This window comes from Drosophila willistoni, assembly GCF_018902025.1.
Source record: "Drosophila willistoni isolate 14030-0811.24 chromosome 2L unlocalized genomic scaffold, UCI_dwil_1.1 Seg168, whole genome shotgun sequence".
NCBI classification, from domain to species: Eukaryota; Metazoa; Arthropoda; class Insecta; order Diptera; family Drosophilidae; genus Drosophila; species Drosophila willistoni.
The window spans coordinates 17,983,600-18,006,109 of NW_025814047.1; the positions used below are offsets into that span (position 1 = coordinate 17,983,600).

Sequence of the window (22,510 nt, forward strand, 5' to 3'; positions counted from 1 at the left end):
GCAAGCATCACATCCATATTTTAAGCCACCACCTTTAGTAATAGACTTAAAACGGTAAAGACACAAAAGCAAAAGAGATAACCAAAAGAACAACAAATTTTAATTAAATTTAAACAAAAACACAAAAGCGACAGCAAGAATTCGCGAAATGAAAATAAAATTCGAATGCTGGAATTATTATTAATTAAGCCGATAATGAATTTACAAGTTATAGAAAAGTATTTAATCACGAGAAAAAAATAAAAGTTGATAAGCGCAAAAAAAAACACGTCCGTCCTCTGCAACTAGTGAAAGTGATATCTGAAAAAATGTTGGCTATTTTAAATTTATTAAAATCTATTGTACACATTTGACATCCAAGTGTAATTATGGTTAACAACTTACGATTCGATAGGTAAATGCTTTCGTAAACCGTGTTATGTATATGACCGTGAACTAAAAAAATTTATAAGACAGCTCGTTCCCATTTATACAAGCAAGATATTCAATTTAATACACATACATTTGTATAAATTAAGCCATAAAAACTAGTTTGTATGCTTTTTGTTTTTGCTTTTTGCATATAATTAGATTTCTTGACGCATTTTTCTCAAAACCAAGTTTTTCAAATCGGCAAGCAACATTTTTCCAAATATATTAAGGCAGTTGTACTCAGATTTACGTAGTTATCTTGAACTATTATTTACTAAATATGTTAACAAATTGGATAGCGCTTTGTTTAAGGTTTTCAGTGATTCACGTCATATTATTCGCTCAAAAAAAATCGCTACAATTTAAGTTAGTATATGCTTGTACTCTTAGATAAAAAAAAACACATTTATGATTTCATACTTTTCTTTGGGAAATGTTTTAGAATTAAACTGTTTTTATATTTTAAGTGTATAAATCCCTTTAATATGTTCGGGTGTACATGTGTTTACGGAACATTTCGTAACTTACAGATTCATTCAACTTTTAAATAATTATTCCCCGTCTTGTGGTCTCATATATTAGATACTTTTAATTTTATTTTTGAATCAATTTGTTTCTGAGAATGGATAAATATTTATATGTATTTTTGATTTAAATATATACAAACTATTAAGAATAAATTTAGAATAAAAATGTTGGCTATTTTACAAAAGATAACTATGTTTATTTAAGTATCAAAGTGAATTTTCGAATATAAAAGATGATCACACTATTATTCCCATCCAGTCCCCCATAACTTTGGATGGTCATTTGAAGTCTTCCATAAACTTATAGGCTCATTTGAAGTGTACCACAACATCGGAAATTCATACTGCACATTTATCATCAAATTGGTGATGCATTTTTGCACAAAAATTGTTCAAAAGACAATATTGCACACATCATCAAATTGTTCTTGCATTTTTCACAAAAACTTTAAAACCCATTGAAAAATTGTGAAATTCAACAAATTCGAATTCGCACATAAGAGAGAGTGAAACACCAGCGGAATTTCTACATCAAAGTAAAAAACCAAAAAAGTACACCGAGTATCAACCGAAAAGATTTCGAGCAATTTCACACTAGCAAAGCAAAACCCACAAGAGCGACTGAGACGGCAACACAGTAACAACCTGGTAGAAAAATCGAGGAACAGACAGTGCAAAACTCAGACGAGAAAGAAGCATCAACCTCTGCAAGTGTGAGTAGCAAGACGTAGAGAGTATGTTCAGACAGACGTTATACGAAGAAAACCACTATCATAGAGACGATGGCAACAACCACTGCAAGTGTGGGTAAAACGAGAGCATACAGAGACCTGGATTGAGGCGGACATTACTCAAAGAGTATCCAGAGAGCAGCATGCGCACAGACGACGCACAGTTGGGCCTCGGCCCGGATAGCGTTCCAAAAATAAATTTTTTTATGATCGCGTTTGACAAAAATGATACATGTAATCGATAGCGTTTACTTCAGAGATTATGGGTGCTAGAGGCGCCCAAAGTTGAGACATTTTTAGTAAATGGTAATAAATGATGATTTTACCACAAAATCGCCACATTAAAACTGAGTATTGGGCGGTTTTAAGAATCGAACTTGGATTTTTTTGTTTTATTTGAAAAGTATGTTCTTTCTTAATAGCATAAATTTTGATAATTACTAAAATCGTTGAACTAAAAGCTTTTAGAATACTCTAAATATTGTTTTTAACTTTGGTGGAATACAACTAACAAGGATCAGCTAGGTGAAATATTTACCTATCAGATGTATATGGTCCGAATCTGCGAAAATTTGCACATTCGATGCGTTAGCCATAAAACTATAAAAATCTCGTCTAAAATATGCGCTGCAGGTATAAGAAACAAGAAGTGCGCATGCATGTTTCACTGTAAATTGTGCGTTGTTAATTGTTAACATTGCACAATGTATTACAATACACAATGTATTAAAAATACTACTTGACTATAAACATATATCCGTCTTAGAAATATTTTCTTGATAGTTACCTAGTTGCCGGCGGAAATAGGGAAATCTAATTTTAAGTAATAGATAATTGGGTTACTTCAGGTTTAATAAATTTTGGATTTCCACGTTTTCCTTTATTGAGTGCAAATCAGAACTGCTACAAACATAAAATTTCTCCCATTCATTGCAAAATCAAGTGGATGGAATTTACATTGAAACTTGCCTAGACACTTCCCTGGCCAAGATAAACAAAGAAGGATGAAACACCTTGTGAGGATGTACATAGAAAAAATTAGGTAATTTGCCCAAGCTGAATTCTTTCGAAAGCTAGGATTAAAAATTCAATGATGGAAACACGACAAAAAGATTTCTTGAAAATAATAAAACGACATCATTAATGACAGTTGTTAGAGTGAGATTATTAAAAGGTTGGCTGTTATATTGAATATTATAAATTGAAAGGTAATGGTAAATTTTGAAAAATTCGCCGAATATACTTCAAAAACTGTTCAACTTTTGACTGAATTGTATACGCAAAACAAAAATCCTACAACAACGGTACATTGGATTTTGGTTCATGGAAAGGACACAATAGAGTATCAGTGTTTGAAAATTTGAGAGCTATTCGAAATAGCATAGAAATGAAAAAACATGGATTACAAATGGTTCAAATGCTATATACTAATACAATGAATACCTTTTTATAATGCCGGCAGCTTCTTTGGGCAACTTTTGAAAAATAGTAACTATACTTGCGAAAAGCTGAGTTTAGTAGATATTGATGTAAATAGTGTTCGTGGAGCGGCGGAAGGATCCAAATAAAAATACAAGAAGTTGGCGGGTGCCAATTTTTTCATGGTGTGGTGAGCGAGGGATTAATTAATAACGCACGAGAACTTCGATTAAAAACTTATGCTTTATTCAATATTCACAGGTAGCCACACACGACACACACGAAATGTTTCGGGTTGAAATATACAAAAACTCGAGATATTAAAATCTGAAGGAAAAAAAACGGGTATTCGGGTGAAAATCTCGTACTGGAATAATATAGCGATGCCCATAAGCAAATCAAGTCACGCCTCCTGGTGTTACCGAAGCCGCCGAGGATCAAAAAACCCTCCTCACTCATCTTCGCCGCTCACTGCTGTTCACCCGGTGGCGTGACCGCCCCCCTTGGAACATGTTGCAATTGCCACCCTGGACATATGTAGGATGGGGGTCGGCAGCGTCATGGAGCGCGTAGATCCCACAGGGGCCAGAAACAACCCATCCGAACACTGTGCTCTGGGCTGCGGGAGTACCGCTATGACCGGGCACACAGCCTGGTTGGATGACCTCAGGATAGAGGTCTGCCCCGAGCACCACGGACACCGACGTCGGCCGATAGAAATTGGGGTCGGCCAGGATCAGGGTGGCGAATTTCTCACGGACCGGCGCCGACACTTCCCGGATAGGAGTGCGGATGAACAGGTCCTCTTCGACCCGGAATATAACATTCCGCCGGAACGCACGGTCGGACCTCGACTCGATGACGGCCGTGCAGGCTTGGTCGACCCCGACCTTGGTCACAGTCAACCTCAGGGACCAGGCAAATGAAATTGATGCGGCTCTCAGCCGCACACACATCGAGGAGGACGCGGGTCTCGAAGGATTTCAAGCCATTCCCCAACCAGAGGACTGCTGTTGGCATGACAGTCGTCGTCCTGGCGTGGAGCAGGGAGGAGAGAGATCTCGGGTGCGCGTTCTGGAGAAGCGGAGCGGTCGGAAGATGATCGGGAACGGGGTTGTGGCGGTGGTGCAGCACGTCCGGGGTAGGGTGACTGGCTGCGACGCCGGGCTAGGGAGCGTTGTCGCGGGTATGGTGATTTTGCCCGCATCGTCGGCAACCATGGCGACTCCGGCACGCGTCGAATGAGTGCTCGTTTGCCAAGCAGTTGAGGCAGTACTTATTTATAAGCACCGCTCGGAGCTGCTTTTCCCCTCGAAGGTTCAGGAAGCGCTGACACTGCCAGAGTGCGTCAACCCCCTGACAGAACCGGCATCGGTACGCATTCGTTCCGTGTGGAGCAGATCGTTTGCTGCGGTGGTGCGGCAGACGCATGGGGGCCATGTCGCTCTGGATGGGCGATCTGCCCAGCTGCAATGAAAGAAATTACGTAGGGGAGAGTGGATTAGTCGATGCACGGGTACGAACAACATGCACGGAGACGAGGACACTCGGATTGGGATCACTATGGGTTTTTAGGCTCAGGATTCTTGTTGTCTTGCAACAGGATGAGCTTTGCTACGGGTCTTCGGATAGACCCACGCACTGTTGTGTTATCAGCCACTCGGACGAGACTGTCAGCCGCGGGCAGAGTGCGCTCAATTCGCCCTTAGCGCCACTCGTTGGAGGGGAGGTTATCTTCGGACACGATCACGGCGTCGCCGGTCTGGAGACTGCGAGCCGGTGATTTTCACTTATTTCGTTTGTGGAGCTCCTTGAGGTATTCACTCTTCCAACGGCGGCAGAAAGCCTGCTGGATTGCCTTCAGTCGCTGCCATCGGTTTATCAGCGACATAGGCTCGACCAGAATCTCCGGTTCCGCAATGGATAAGAGCGGTCCTCCAATCAGGAAGTGTCCCGGGCTCAGTGCCAGCAGATCCTCTGGGTCCTCGCTCATTGGAGAAATTGGCCTGGAGTTTAGGTACGCCTCGATCCTACACAGGAGAGTGGAAAGTTCCTCGAACGTGAACTTAACAGTAGACGAGGACTTGTAAACTAGGGTCTTGAAACTTTTGACCCCTGCTTCCCACAGTGCTCCCATATGGGGGGCGCTCGGCGGAATGAACTGCCAGGATAAAATATGCTGGGGAAATGCCTTCATTATATTAAGCTTGGTGGCGTCCAGGAAGTCTTTTTCGAGCGCCTTTGAGGCCCCTACGAAGGTTTTGTCATTGTCGGAGTAAATGCGCTATGGACATTGTCTCCGTGCGACAAACCTAAAGAAGACTGCGAGAAATCGTTCAGTGGTGAGGTCGGAGGTAGCCTCGAGATGGATTGCCTTCGTGCTAAAGCACACAAAGATGCAGACATAACCCTTAGTAATGAGACACGCACGCCCGGTGTAATTCTTGATCTCAAAAGACCCTGCGAAGTCAATGCCCGTGTCGGTGAAGGGCCTGGAGTACGTGATGCGCTCTCGAGGGAGATCACCCATCATTTGAGTCTGTAGTCGTCGACGATGAACGATGCAGACTTTACACCCCTTGATGTGGGATTTCACCAGGTTCTTGATCCGTGGGATCCAGAATTTGGTGCGCAGATACTGCACAATCAGTTGATTGCCGTCATGCAACGACGAGCAGGCGCGTAAAATGGGTATTATAGGGGAGGAGAATAGGGTGACGTTCATCATACCGGAGGGACTCAGCGGCCCGGAGTCGTCCGCAGGAGCGGAGTATCCCATGTTGGTCGAGAAATGGGTTCAAATTGAGTAGCGTGCTGGATGATGGAAAGGGTCGCCCTTCACCAAGGGCCCGTATCTCCGCGATGTATTCTTGACGCTGGGAGATCCGAATCAAGGCGCGCTCGGCGGAGAGCAATTCGTCATTGGTGAGGTGGACCGTGGAAGGCGTCGAAATCCTTTTGGTGGCGAAGCGTAGGATGTACGAGGTGACTCGTAATGCCCGAGAAACGTTCGCTAACGTCATCGAGTAGGGTGGTCGCGGTGGTCTCGCACTGGACTCGTTGCTCCAGCTGGGTGTCTGGGAGTTCATTATTGAGAGTTGGCCAGTACTCGGGCTCCCGCCGGAGCCTGTCCGGCCCATGCCACCAGTGGCTACTGGCCGATAGCTCGGCCGCGGAGACTCCACGTCTTGCCAGATCAGCGGGGTTGTCCTCGGAACGCACATGTGACCAGCTTTCGCCACTGGTGCTTTTGGAGATGCTGGATACCAACTACACGGGGGCTTATTGAGCCAAGCCAACACAATGGTGGAGTCGGTCCAAAACTGGGAGGTTGCAGGTGGGATTGGGAGTTCAGGAACGATCGACGTCCAGAGATCGGCTAGCAAAACCGCTCCGCACAACTCCATCCGAGGCAGCGAGACTTTTTTGACTGGAGCCACACGGGTCTTAGCCGTTAATAAATGGACGCTTACTTGATCGCGATACCGAACCCGCACATATAGGGCTGCTCCATACGCTTTCTGTGACGCGTCACAGAAGCCAGAAGCCAGCTCCCACGAGAGCGTATCGCTGGTGTTTAGCCAACGGGGGATTCGGAGTTGACTAAGGCCTGGGTAATCCTGCAGGAATTCGTGCCATTGCTGCAGCAGGAGAGGCAGAAGAGCGTCATCCAAGCCCAGTTCGGTTAACCAGATTCGCTGCATGAATATCTTCGCTCGGATAACAAATGGGGCTAGCCAGACAGCGGGGTCGAAGAGTTTAGCGATATGGGACAAAACCTGCCTGTGAGGTGGGTCCGCTACGGTGAATAAGAAGACGTCCTCGTCGGCTTGCCAGCGAATTCCCAAGGTTTTCGCAGTGCTCGCGTCTTCCAGCTCGAGAAAGTCCTCTCGCAGCAGGTGCTCTCTCGGGATAGCTTGATGTACTTCCTTCTTATTGGAAGTCCACTTCCGAAGAGGCCCGCAGATTGATGGGCAGCTTGAAGCTCAAGTATGGCGAGACGGGCGTCGGCTTCAGTATGAGCGCCGGCAAGGACATCATCAACGTACATGTAGTTCCGAAGGATTTCGCTCGCCTGAGGGTACATCGCTTTCACGTCTTGTACCAATTGTAAAAGGACTCGGATCGCCAAGAATGTCGCGCAGTTAACCCCAAACGTGACAGTTTTTAGCTCATAATCCTGAATACTGCCGCAACGATCTCGGTAGAGGATCCGCTGAAAAGGGGTATTTCGGGGTCGACTCGGATTTGTCGATACATCTGCGTTATGTCAGCGTTGAAAACGAATTGAAAGAACTGCCATTTCAGTACCTGAAGCGTGAGATCGGCCTAAAGAGTAGGCCCGGTGTACAAGACATCGTTAAGGCTGACGCCTCCTTGAGAAGGCGTGCTTCATTCCGCAGGAATTGAGCCAGCGCGATCGGTCTTGAATGACCCAAGTAGGGACACAACATATCGGCCGTCCTTCCCTCTTCGGGTGGTCTCCTGGAAATTCGGCTCGCAGAATACGTCATTCTCCTTATCCCGCTTTGCGGGAAGGTCTTCCACCTACCAAAACTTGGTGAAAAGTACCTCAAGTTTTGCTTCCGGACTAACTCGCGTCTGTGCAGCGAAAGTTAATCGAGACACCGGAGGGTCAGGCATAATAGCCCCACACAGAACACATCCAAAGATGGTTTCTAGCCCGACGAAATCACCAATATCCTTTTTAATCCGCTCTCCGAGGATGTGGGGAAACAGGTCTACACCGATAATCATATCAATAGGCGCGGGCTTGTTGTAGTACGGGTCAGCCAGGAGGAGATCGAGGCACTGCGTCGGAATCGTGTTAAGGAATGGAGCCGTTGGAATGGCCCCCGAACATTTAAATACGACCAGGGCGGAGACCTCAATCTTGTCCAGCCTGTCACACGGAGGAGACAGCATAAGCAGACACACTTTGTCGGCGCATCCTCCATCACTCTGGCCCATGCAAAGCTTGCAAGACGCCGGCTTGAGCTGAGCTTTCGCGGGAAACGCTTGGACCTTCATCGTCGCAGAGGATTTGCGGGGGCCAATGGGGATGGCTTGGACACTTGGGGCCGACTTATGTTCTTCGGTGGCATCCAAGACACGATACCGATCGGTGAGAAATTGGTTCAAATCGTACCAAGTGAAGACGACAGTCTTTTTTGGTACTGATTGTTCCCACAGGAAGATTGTGGCCTTCGGCAATTTGCTAGTGCATATGGCGATAAACAAGACATCCCAATTCTCAATACTAACACCCGAACGCTCAAGCGCGGTAAGACACCCTTGAAACGCAGTATGCAGCTCTCGCAAGGATTTGCCCGACTCTTGTGCCACCGCGGGAATCTGAAGAAGTTGTCTGGCTTGACTCATGACAAGCAGACGGCTATTTTCGTACCGTGCGGTGAGGTTCTCCCACGCGGCCTGGAAACCCTCATTCGTCAGGGGGGACTTAGCCACGATGGTTCTCGCTTCCCCTCGCGTCTTGGTGTTCAAGTGATAGAGCTTCTCCACTTGTGACAACTACGGGTTGGCGATATAAATGGCGGCGAACAAATCGCGGAATGTGGGCCATGCTAGGCTGTCGCCATGAAATGTCTCCACCTCACACGGAGGAACTCTATGCCCCGCCGGCCTCGACGGAGCGGTTGGCTGACGCATAAGACTCGTCATCTGTGCCGAGAGCTGTTCGATGCGTTCTCCGAACAACGTCCCGCATCGCACATACGCCGCGTAAGCGTATTCGTGCTTCGCCTTGATGTGGCTTATGTTTGCCAAGCTTTCCTCGTCGGTTTGGGCCGTCAAGGCTTTGTGACAACGGGAGTATTCCATCTCGACAGTTGACCAAAGGGATTTGAGCTGCTCTAAGTGCATTTTAATGGAAAATAAGGGCACTTCAGAAGTTAGAGCTTCACTCTCACGAGCTTCAAACAGAGTCAATGCGTCGCACGCCAGAACGAAATCGGAGAGGGACATTCTGGATTGTGCTCTACGCTGTTGTGATACGGATCGAGTGACGGGAACGTCAAAACAGTGCGTCACAATAACGTTCAAAGCTTGGAACGACCTTTGTGTTCACTCGAGTCTTTAACCGAAAATCTGCGACCCTTGGGTAGGCTGGACGAAGACGGACTGGACTTTGGGAACTCGCTGCGGCTGCGAGAAGACGTGGACTTGCGCGAAATGTCCGTACGCTTCACGGTTACCGGAGTCTTCGGAGGCCGAACCTTCTCCGGAGTTGCAGATGGAGACGAAAGACTGTTAGACTTCGGCGCAGTCTTGGACGGCTCCGTGGACACACTCAGGGGACGACCTTACCGACGAAGTCCGAGTTTGTGCGCCCTTTGGTTTTGAAAAAATATATGCGCACAATAATGGCCGGAAAAGAATATATATAGTTTATAAATATGGACGGATATATATGGGCACGATAATGCTGGAAAAAAATATATATGTATTTATTTATATATATGGGCGGATATATATATGTGCGCAAAATACTGGCCGGAAAAAATTATATATATAATTTATAAATATAGATGGATGAATATGTGGGCAAAATAATGGCCGGAAGAAATTATATGTATCTTTATTTATAAATATGGACGGGTATATAATTAGGCGAAAGAAGGGAATCGGAAATAATGTGATTTGAATTTGGCGCGCTTGAGCCGCCTATCGATATCACGACTCGACTCATGTGTCACCACTACTCCGAAAACAGCTGTCGGCAGCTGGTTATATATTTGGTTTTTGGTTTTGTTGTTTAATTATCTAAATAATTTATTTTTTTGTGGTTGTGCCGAGGAAAAAAAAGAACAAAACGAACGCTTTGACACACCGCGAGTGTTGTGCGCGAAAGGAAAAAGAACAAACGATCAGTGCATATAGACAAATGCTTTGATACAGTGGCGGCAAAAAATTTGAGTACATTTTTTTTTGACTTTAAATTCTGATTTCATTCCATTGTTACTTAATGTTAGTGAAAAGTTTTAATAAGTTAATTTATAACGTTCAATTGATTATTCTATTGAGATGATGTTCTGTAAATTTCGTGGGCATATCTCTAATGGTTTTTTTTTTTAAATGGGTTTTGATAAAAAGCCCCCAAATTCGGACCCGGCAAAAAAAAAAAGACACATTTTCAAAATTTGTAAAATTGATCGTACACCTTTGGACTCAAAGAAAAAGTTTTAGATCTAGTAAAACTAAGATAAACTGCATACCACACATTTTCAATTTGGCCCCAGGGTCCATTTTGGAGCCAATTGAAAAATTTAATTTTGTATGGAATTTTTTGGTCTCTCTGCTTGACGTCACTTTACGCCACTAACACACACTAAAGTATAACTACACTTGAACTATGAAAGATAGTCAATCAAATTTCCTGTTGAATGAGATATTGCTCATCAAAATCGGATTAAAAATAGATAGACTTCGTTGCCCTGCAAAAAAGGTGTTTTTTTCTTAAAGAGGTGTTTTCAACAGCCCAACTATTTCCCTCTCTTTCTTTTGATGCAAAACGCCGCTAAGTAGGTAAAAGGGACAAAAATTCGCCAACAGGCAAGTAATTAGAAGACGCAATAGGTAAAAAATATTTAAATCTTGAAACAGTTTTTATTGAAAAAATATCAAAGAAGCTAACATCGGCTATGCTGAAGTTTATATACCCTTGCAGTCCTTGGTAATAATAATTTTACATGTTCAAAATTTGTTTTCTGCAACTCAATTCATCAATATACAAACAAAACAATTTTACTCTCTATTTTACAATTTGTTCTTCTTCTTCCCTTATTCCCAAAGCAAAGCAACGCACGCATACGCATACACTTTATGTAGCGTTGCGTATGTGTGTGTATGCATGTACTCTGTTGATGACGAAAGACGTAGTAGACAGCAAGCAGCGCTGCCGGCAGTGCTGGGAGCAGAGCCATTATTATATTGACTGTAACTTGTGTTATATTTATCCGATCACATTCAAATTTTGGGATCTGGGGTTTTATATCCAATATTATCACATATGTAAATTTCATAGCATACTCCGATTTTTATGAAAATGTTTCTTCTAGAGCTATATGATATAGTGATCCGATCCTTATGAATTTCATACTTTATTTTTCCCAGGTAATAAAAAACCCCGAAACAAAATTTCAGACCGATAGCTCTTAAGACGGCTGAGTAAAACGCATACGCACAGACGGACGGACAGACGGACATGGCTATATCAACTCAGCCTCTCATGCTGATCAAGAATATATATACTTTATGGGGTCGGAAACGTCTCCTTCTGTGCCTTACAAACATCTGACCAATTTTATAATACCCTCTGCAAGGGTATTAAAAACCGGGTACATGTCATAACGCCCAGTGTCATAAGGCCCTTGGGCCTTATGACACACATTTTGCGACATAAAGCCCACGGGCGCAATGACACTTTTAAATGTGACATAAAGCACGCCGGACTTTATTTCACTTTTTTATGGGCGTTATGACACGATTAAAGGGCAAACAATTACATTTTTTAAATATTTTATTGAATATTCTTCAATTGTGTCGTAGCGCCCTCGGGCGCTATTTCGTTTTTGGAGTGGGCGCTAGTTCACATTTAAAAGTGTCTTAGCGCCCATGGGCGCTAAGACACACATTTTTGCGACATAAAGCCCATGGGCCTTATGACACTGGGCGTTATGACATGTACCCTTAAAAACCCTGTTACCAAAAGAAAGAGAGGGAAATAGTGTTCTAACATAATTCTGTCTAAACTTTATATACTTAGAATATTCATCTAAATTGTTAATAGGATCTTTTTTATCTATTTTATTTAAATATATGAACTACTTTGGTAATCTGCCAAATACGAATTCGTATGGACAATACTCATGCGTTGCTGATGGTGTCATGTTGGTTCAGTAAGTGAAATATTGAATCCAAACGTCCAAACTTTGCGAAGATTTTTCCGTAGTTTCCAGTTTTCCGTTGTTACAGGTTTTTTCGTTGGGCGCCAGTTAATGGTTTCGTTGCTTTTCAATTTATTTATTATTGTTAGGTTAATTTATAAGTATTAGACATCGACCGCTTTAGCTTTGCGTGTAGTGCCTTTTGAGTTCTTTTTGATACTGCATTGGCACACGTGGGTGCGGCCTTCAAGCCTATCGAGCTCAAGCTGCTATCAGCTGTAATATACAAGCTTTGTGGGACCAAAGCCTCGAGTAATAACTGTAGAGCTAGATATCACCTGCGAGCTGCGCAAGCTTTGGAGTCTTAAAGCTTTATATGATAATACAAGTGATTATACAGTGATCAAATTTATGCAACGCCTACTTTAGAAACCGTAAATTAAATAAAATGGATTTTCCAAAAGACTAACCAAAAAAACGCATGATGATTATTAGTTGAATTATTAGTTACATAAATTTTATTAAAATCGTACTATAAATGATTCAATTAATCGTAAGCACTTATTTTAATAATAATTAATGTTTAATTACATGATCTGAAAAATCGCTATCCTTTAAAATATTTCCATTTGCATTTCTTTTTGGTATATTACGTCCGAAATATTTACCATCGACTCATACAACGTTTTGATATGTTTAAAATCATAGTCACATGTTTCGAATTTTATTACACTTCCCTCAGCCATTTCTGTGACATACATCCTTTTAAGAATCCAAATATTAAAGTTGAGCTTTAGTAATTTTTAACCTTCTGAGAAAACCAAAAACAATTTTTAGACGTTTTTCCTAAATATGAGACCAGCATATACCCTCTTAATATGATTTAACAAATACATTAATAAGTTAATACAAATTTTTGCTATAGGTATGTTGTTGGGTAATCGAAGTCCACCGGCTATGACCCCACTTGAGCCTTGTCGTGTTGCCCCTTACATAAATGTGTCCGGCATGCGCACCACATCGTTGCCAAATTTGGATGCAACTTCAACTACAACTCTTCCAAGTATAACAATAAGTTCAAGCAAGATTGTTGCCGATTTATCGAAAACTTCAATCTCACATTCTGCAGTACAACATTTTTCGAATACAGTGGCTGCAGCAGCTGCCTTCTCAGCTTTCGATCCTGCTATTATTTCTGTGGCCGTTCATCAGGTAAAATTAATAAAATTTGTATTTATTTCACCATTATCCACAGTCATTATATTTTTAGTATGCAGCGGCAATTACAAGTGGAAACGGAAGACCGTCTGGATTTTTTTCACTTCAGCAATACCCACTTTATCTAGCAGCTTTTTCTGCAATACATAATAAAGATTCCAGTATTGCAGACTTACGAATGAAAGCTAAGAAACATTCAGAGTCTTTAGGTCTCGCAACGGATCTTATACTATAATGCCAACCAACTTGATATTTAAGATGTCATATAAAATAAAAAAAAAACTGTCCATTGCTAATAAAAAAAAATCTCAAAAAAATATTTTTTAAAGTTTTTTGTGAAGATTTGAATATTCCGGTAATGTCTGTGGAGGTGCGGTTGAATCCAAATACCAACACTTGGCGGATGCCAATTTCTTCTGGTATGATAAGTTGGTACAAATAACTAAAACTTTTTTTTAATTACTATTATTTATTGAAGGCAAAGTGAAGAAGACGTAGAAAGTGACAAAAGTCGCCGTTTTCCAGCGATCGTTCCTATGGGAGCTATATAATATAGTCCCTAAAGAGGTGGCAGGCTTTTCGGTCGGGGGTCGCCATGAGGTTGGGAAAGTCTAGCGTCAGTAGCAGAAGTCGTCAGTTGTCGGTCGGAATTAAGGTGTCAGTCGAATTAAGTCACATGTTGTCAGTTGTTTAAAGTTGTGTAAAGCCTATTAAAAGTTGTAAAGTCTAAATATCCAAAACTATATGTAAACTTATTACACTTAAACTACACATTAATCCACATTTGGGGGCTCAACCCGGTCTATAACCAAAACATCGCAAAAATTTTTAAAATTCGAAGAAAGATTGCGTCATCCAAAAAACGCATAAGTGCCAATATGAGCGACGAAGAGGGAGCTATATTCTTTGATGCAGCGGAAGAGAGAAAACAGCATAGCGGTGTTCGAACTCGAGCACAGGCGCAGCGACAAAAAAGTGATACCAGCAAACAAAATCAGTCTAAACCGGTGTATAACAAAATAGAATGCAGCGAAAATGCTACTCAAGGTTGCCATCTAGGAATGAATGAGATGAACAATCAGAGACTGCAGCAGAGCATCCAGTTGCTAACACAATACAGGCGGATGAAATTACTCGAAACGAAACAAAAATTGCAGAAGATAATTTTTAAAAAAATTGTGTCTGAATTTGATGGTGAATGGAACATTGGTTTGAAAATTTCGAGCGGAATGCAGAGGCGTATGAGCTAACGGAGAAACAAAAGTATGTGCAGGCACGAAGTAAGATGACTAAAACGGCACAATTGTTTTTAGAATCCACTTTTGTAAGTTCGTACGACCAGTTAAAGGCCGCACTAATTTCAGAATTTCGTCGTACAATGCAAAGCGCAAAAATCCATAAAAAGTTAAAAGAGAGAAAGAAGAAAAGAGATGAAAGCTTTCACATCTACATTTTCAATCTAAAGAAGATTGCTAGGCTTGGTAAAGTAGATATGGACTCAGTTATTGGATACATAGTGGATGGCCTAGACATAAAAAATGAATACAAGTTTAATATTTATGGGTGTAAAACAGAATACGAGCTAAAGGAAAAATACGACATATATGAACGTAAATATGGAAGCGAGATGCAATTCAAGCAGCAAGGCGATAGACACAGTGATGGCCAAAAAAACATGTCGACTGCAAAACTAAATCTTTGTTTTAATTGTGGCTCGAAAGAGCATTGAAACAAAGTGCTTCAAGTGTAATGCTTTCGGGCACATTTCGAAAAATTGCCCAGAGATTACGCTTAATCAAGTCCATATCCTTTGCTTGGTTGACACGGGGTCTAATGTGTCTATTATATGTCGCTCAACGTTCAATAAAATTCAAAATGTCATCTTGAAGAATTGCTATTCAGTACTTCGTGGATTGGGGAACACGAAAACACAGCCGATTGGTATGTTTGTAGCTGCAGTTCGTATTAGAGAAGATGAGGTGCAACTGAACTTTATAGTTGAACCCGACGGTCACATTGCCTATGATTCACTCGGATTCGACTTTTTGTCAAAATTTTGCTACCAATGGAATAGAGAGGGCTACGTTTTTTCGACGGTGTTAGCGCGACCGCATACCGCTGAAACAAACAAGCTAAGTACATATAATATTGTTGAAACAAAAACTGATGTAAATGCAGCTCCACAGTTTAAACAACTCATTCAGACGATGGTGGATGAATACAAAACAGCCCCTGAAGTTGTCGAATGTTCCGTTTTTCTGAAAATTGTAACAGATGGACAAATGATACAGTTCCGACAGCAGGCCAGTCGTCACCCACCTGTAGAGTCTGATGCAGTCTAAAAACAGGTTAAAAACTAACCAAGGCTAACCAAGGATTTAGTGCGCAAATCAAACTCGAATTTTGCCAGCAGAGTGGTTGTTGTCAAGAAAAAGGAAGGAAATTATCGAGTATGCGTTGACTTTCGGTAACTCAACAATATGGTACTCAAAGATTGCTTTCCAGTGATGATGGACGATGTTTTGGAAAAACTGCAAGCAGCGAAGGTGTTTACAGTAATGGACTTAGAAAACAGTTTTTTTCATGTTCCAATAGACGAAAAAAGTAGCATGTTCACAGCATTTTCACGAAGGAAGGACTTTTTGAATTCAATCGAGCACCATTGGGATTTTGCAATTCACCAGCAGTCTTCATACGTTTCATTAGTTCCATATTTCAAGACTTTATCGCTCAAGATATCATGCAACTTTACATGGATGACATTAGAATTTATGCTCAAAAACTTAACATTGTTCTCAAAAAAATGCTACTTTCTCCAAAAAAAGGTTAATTTTTTTGGGCTATACAGGCGGTAGAATTCTCCCAGGAAAGGAAAAATCACAAGCAATTCAAAGATTTGTAACACCGAAAAACATAAGAGCAGTTTAGTCCTTTTCAGGACAAACGGTTTTTTTTTCGAAAATTCATAAAAGGTTATGCACACATTGCACGTCCGTTGACTGACCTTTTGAGGAATGATGTGGGTTTCAAATTTGATACTGCCGAGATAAACGCCTTCAACAAATTAAAGGATTCACTGTCCCATAAGCATAAGCACAAGCAGGGCAACAAAGTCTATCTATTTTTAGTCCGATTTTGATGAGCAATATCTCATTCGACAGGAAATTTGAATGACTATCTTTTATAGTTCAAGTGTAGTTATACTTTAGCGTGTGTTAGTGGCGTAAAGTGACGTCAATCAGAGAGACCAAAAAATTCCATACAAAATTAAATTTTTCAATTGGCTCCAAAATGGACCCTGGGACCAAATTGAAAATGTGTGGTATGCAGTTTATCTTAGTTTTACTAGATCTAAAACTTTTTCTTTGAGTCCAAAGGTGTACGATAAATTTTACAAATTTTGAAAATGTGTCTTTTTTTTTTGCCGGGTCCGAATTTGGGGGCTTTTTATCAAAACCCATTAGAGATATGCCCACGAAATTTACAGAACATCATCTCAATAGAATAACCAATTGAACGTTATAAATTAACTTATCAAAACTTTTCACTAACATTAAGTAACAATCGAATGAAATCAGAATTTAAGGTCAAAAAAAAAAGTACTCAAATTTTTTGCCGCCACTGTATATGTACATACATGCGTAAGTACACAGGTAAGTATATGTATGTATGTATGCACGCGCGTTGTTCACAAAAACGTAAGTAATTTGTTATTTAGTTGGGTGTTGTTAAATAAATGTGCGACACCGAAATGAATTATATGTATGTGGATATGTACATATGCGCGTACATCAACAGATGACGATGTATGTATGTAAGTAGATACGTCGGTTTGCGGATACGCGCGTGAGGAAATTAATTGGGCAATTGAAATAATTCGAACACATAAGAAATCGCGGTGAACACTTTAATTACAATTTTTTTTTTTTTACTATAACACTAACATAGTACTTTTACTATAACACTTAATTTAATTAAAACATTAAAAAAACGTTGCATAGTCGTTAAAAACAATACAATATTTCATTTGGAATGAAAAAAGAAACGGTTTCCATTCAAATTTTAGAGAAAAAACAAGTTTGAAAATATTTTCTGACTTTGACCTTGAATATTACAGCACCTCGGCAGCACCTTGGCAAACATTTATTTTAAAGCTTGAGGAATTCTTTATCACTGGTTTATGTGCTAGTGCCTATTCTTATATTAACAAATAAAGATTAATTTAATTTCTGAAATACTAACGTCTTTCATTGAACATTTTGGTGACCCCGAAATATTGCGGCTCCAAGTTGAAAGAGTAAGAAACTTGGTGAAACCGTCATCAAGTGAGAATATTTGGTCAACTAAGGCGACCAATCTTTCAACAACAAGGAAACTGGTCAACTAGGCGAATACTTGCTTTGCACGCTTTGGACACAGAACAATCCTAAGCGAGGGCACAAATTGATGAACATTTCACACCAATCTAGGGTCCCGACTAAAAACATCGCAATTGATTAACTTGGCAATCATTGCGTAGCCACCTTGGCGAATAAAAAAAATTTATTGGAAAACTAGGAGTTGGTTTTCCGCAACAGGATAGCAGTGCATACCCATTGAATAAAAGTTGATCAACTAGGCGATCACTCTGTCAACGATTTGTGTCAACGAGGCGACCAAATCATAAAAAGTTATTTCTATATGTTGGTGTTTAGATTATATAAAATAAGATAACATTAAGCCAATTATAATATAGAACAAAAGGAAATGTATGTCAATGTTAAGTATGTAACCCGATTATAGATATCGATGGCTCATCAGTCATAAGTAGATCTGATATGGTCAGCAGTAAACAATAAAGACCTAGTTAATCAATAAAAACGTACTTTGCTGACCTAACACTATGTCGAACTATGCACTGGTGAGCTCGCTATTTTGTACTATAAAAGAAATGCATTATTCTTAGTAAGATCAGATACCAATTGTAGCTACATCGGGTGTGCATCGCTGTGTCTTTGGCCCCCATCTCTACCTTTGTAATCTCACTCCGAGGTCCACCCAATTTATGTGTTGGTTGCGACAACCTTTAGTCACTGGTTTATGTGCTAGTGCCTAGATATATATATAAATAAATAAACATTTAATAACTTCAAGAAACACTAACGTCTTTCATTGAACACTATATACAATAAAGTTTGATCAACTCATAAACTCTGTTGCGTTCCCTGGCGTCAGCAATCTCTGACCTAGTTAACTCGGCCAGTAACCCAGGTAGTACGCACGATTATATAGTTTGGCATTGTTCAGCAATTTTTGAAACAGAGAAAAGAAACTCAAAAAATTGGTTTCACTGTCGTGGCATTTATCAATGTAAAAGAAAAGATATATTGGAAACAAAAATTAACTATTGTTAAACACTAATCAAAAGGCGACTTCGATTTATTTTTTATTCTTATTTGTGCTACACTTGACCAATTTTAGGAACGAGTCGGAGCGTTCCCTGTCTTTGAAAAAATAAATAAACTCCCATCGGGTCAAATACTAGTTTAAATAAGCAATTACATAAGAATATAAAAGAACATGGAGGAGTTTTATAAGCAGCAGACAGAACGAGGAGAGGCAATTCAGGCCTTCATTCGGAATACCAAAAAGGATTCTTTCGCCGCAAAAACGAAGTCATCTTATTTAGAGGGGAAACTTGAGCTCCTGAAATACATGTGGGAGAACTTCGAGAAAAGTCATCAGGAGTTAATGGACAAACTAAATAACGTGCCAACTGAAGATGATTACTTTGTAACGGACTATTTCAGCAAAATGAAGGCGGTTGTAATTAATAAAGTGGAAGATTGGAAGGACCATTTGGCAAAGATAAAACTAGAGAGACAAGCTCGCCAACGAGAGGAAGAGCTAGTCGTGATCAAACCACTGGTTCGCAAGCAAAGTGCGATGCTAGATTCATTGTCCAGGACATTTAAAAATGAAAAAATGAATTACAAATCGGTAGTCGACAAATTATGGATGCAAATTGAAGAAACCCATTATGAGATTCATCGGCTAGCTGAAAATCCAGCCGAAGCCGGATATAATATAGTTACGTTTATGGCCGCAGAAAATACAATGCTGAAATTCTGTGTGGCACCAGCAGAAAATGTAGTGATACAATCACCACCTGTATTGCAATCGATACAATCATTGCAACTACCCAAAATTCCCATTCCAAAATTTGATGGGGATTATCTGAAATGGCAACAATTTCATGACATCTATAAAAAGGTGGTTCATGAGTCAAATGTATCCACGATAGAGAAAATATGGTACTTAAAATCAAACCTTTCTGGAGAAGCAGAGAGATTGATACGGCACCTGGAATTAACAGAAGCCAATTACAACACTGCTTGGTCAGTGTTGCAGGAACGTTTTAATAACAAACGAGTTCTAGTAACAGCCATACTGGCGAAGCTGTTTGATTACCCAAATGTGGGAAATGACGCAGCTTCTATAAAGAATTTGCATGATAACATTTTTGAATCGTTGCAAGACCTAAAAAATGTAGGCGTCAATATGAAATCGTCAGATGCTGTCATAATGTTTCATATGACAAGAAAATTGGATAGATTCAACCACGCACTATATGAGCAATCTCTTTCCAACACAACGGATCTGCACGAAGTAAAGGATTTCCTATCCTTCTTGGAACAGCGCTTCCTAACATAAGAGGCGATTGGGAAACCAAGAAACGAAAATCGAAAATCCGCAGCAGAGCGGCTTAATTGGGTGCAGAGACAAAAATTGTGTGTCAATTGCTTCAAGCGAGACCATATGGCAAAAAATTGCTCTTGAAGGGGATGCTTTAAATGCGATAAAAAACATAACACAATGTTGCATTTAGAAACAGGCAACCAAATTGCAACATCTGCTTTTGCAGCTTCTGCATATGGAATTGGCAGAAAATACACCCTGTTGGCAACGGCCAAGCTAGTGGTAAAAGGGATCAATGAAAGGAAAGGAGAAGAGATAAATGGAGTGGGTGGTCAACCACAGATAAGCAAGGCGCGAGAAAGCTTGGTTGTAAGGTCAAGATACAACAAGTTCGCAATGCTAATTGAGGCATTTGTATTGCCACACGTAATAGGTGACCAACCCACAGAACAAATAACGCAGAAAGTCACATTACCAGACAACATTTAATTAGCGGACCCAACATTTGATAAACCCGGAAAAATTGATATGCTGTTGGGAGCTGATGATCACTATGCTATACAGCTACCAGAAAGAAGACGGGGCAATCGAAACCGTCCAACATTACAAAATTCAGAGTTTGGATGGATTATTGCTGGCAGAATTAAACGTCAGCTCCAATCACATGTATGGTAGGTAACTTATGGAACCACATCAGCCCCATATTTAGCGACGAACTGTCTGGAATTAGCATTAACAAATGAATTTTATGTTGTTAATTGTCTCACAGCACCAGACATTTCGTCCTTCAAAATAAGATCTCTTTGTCCAAATATGTCATATAATTTTTGGATGGAACACCTTATTGTAAGAGAGTATACAATAAAAAAAAGAATCGTCCTCCAACTAACCTGCTACCTACCTCTGTGAATAACGTTTCTTCTGGCTCGTCTGCAACTGTTGGTGAGTCAAAAAACTAATTTCTTCCCTACCTCTGGCCTGTCAGAACGTACGGGGACTAAAGTCTAAACTCTAGAGTCTATGTAGATAGTTTAACCTTTAACTTTCATATTCTTGCCTTTACTGAAACCTGATATTGCCGATGCTCAATTTTTCACTCAAAATATTTAATATATAGACATGATCGGACTATACGTAATGGTGGTGGTGTTTTGATCGCTGTTAATTCGGCGTTCTCGTCTGAAATTGTCGAGTCTTCCAATCAGGACATTGAATTTGTTTGGGTTAAAAATTTCTTCAAATTCCTTTTCTGCCTATATTACTTGTTCGTATATTCCACCACAGTCCGACTTGGCAGAATAAATTCACCATTTGGAAGCTATTAAACTTGTTGCCTCATATATCTCTGACAAAGACTTGCTCGTTGTTCTGGGAGATTTTAATTTACCTGAGATTGCCTGGACCCTCTCATTTGATTCTTTATTACTGTTGCCCTCCTTGTCACATTGTTTCATAGATGGTCTGCTTGAGTTGTCCCTAACTCAAATAAATCCCGTCCGGAATAGTCGTAACAGATCACTAGATCTGGTATTTGTGTTGGATTCTTCCAACTGCGATGTTTCCAGGACTGATCCCTTAGTTATCCCTGAAGACAACTTTGATCCAACTCTGGATGTAACCATTGACCTTCCTTTTAAGGTTAGGTCTCGATATAATAACTCGATACCTCCAACACGATGTTTTCGCAAGACAAACTTTATTAAACTTAAAAAATTTTTGTTAACTATCGATTGGTCATATCTGTATACCTGCACGGATATGGACTCTGCCATTTCTGTCTTCTATAAAACTCTTGAGTCGTTCTTCGATGTTTGTGTCCCGCGTTTGACCCAAGAATGGTCTGATAGACCTCCTTGGTTCTTACGTGAGTTATGTAACTTGAAGAACGTAAAATCTAGATGCTATAAAAGACTTAAAAAATCCGGTAAAGTATTAGCCTGCTCAATTCCGTCAAACCAGCATATGCACCTGGCCCTGACGGAATACCAGGTTAACATCTCAACTGCTGCATTTTTGTGGCTCAATTATTTCGTCATTCCAACATGGTGTGAGGAATATTATAAATCATAATAATATCCCAAACAACAAACCGGCAGCGAAGCAATCCAACGGTGTAAATAACGCACCAGATACAAGATACAGCCGAGACACAAACCAGATGTACGATATTCGACCAATCGCGTCACCGGTCGATCGAACCAGTGCAACGCAAATAGGTTACGATCAAACGCAATGGATCGAACCACACGCAACCGGAAGCGATTTCGTACAAGCGGGAAGATGCGTGGGAAGCATAAAGCGGTAAGTCGGCAACCACATGTAAGAGGTACGATACACGATACGGTTACGATCAAACACGATCGATCGAACCGCACGCAACCGCGAGCAATTTCGTACAAGCGGGAAGATGCGTGGGAGGCATAATAGGCAAAATCGGCCATGTAAGAGCAAACAAGTGCAAGCGAAAAAGGGCATTGGCCCAGTGAGACAGTTTAAGAGCACAGAGAGGCCACAATAGAGATGCATGCATTAACATACAATGCATGTATGAATACGCTGAATAAGCATACACCCACAATACACGTATGCTATGCGTGTATGACAGCGAGCGGGAGTACCG

The 22,510-nt window shown here is 40.9% G+C and overlaps 1 protein-coding gene across 2 annotated transcripts in view; it reads left to right on the forward strand.

Annotated features, from left to right (window-relative positions):
• LOC26528876 (short stature homeobox protein) overlaps nucleotides 1–13,494 on the forward strand; it is a 70,868-nt gene extending 57,374 nt beyond the window's left edge. The window contains exons 2-4 of one of the 2 annotated variants that reach the window (XM_047009560.1): nucleotides 12,920–13,057; nucleotides 13,124–13,206; nucleotides 13,265–13,494. In XM_047009560.1, the coding sequence (XP_046865516.1) occupies nucleotides 12,922–13,057; nucleotides 13,124–13,206; nucleotides 13,265–13,447 (402 nt within the window). In that variant the 5' untranslated portion in view covers nucleotides 12,920–12,921 and the 3' untranslated portion in view covers nucleotides 13,448–13,494. Of the gene's footprint in view, nucleotides 1–12,919; nucleotides 13,207–13,264 lie in introns of both variants that reach the window. The other variant, XM_015176413.3, reaches the window with a different exon arrangement.
• The last annotated feature ends 9,016 nt before the right edge of the window (nucleotides 13,495–22,510 follow it).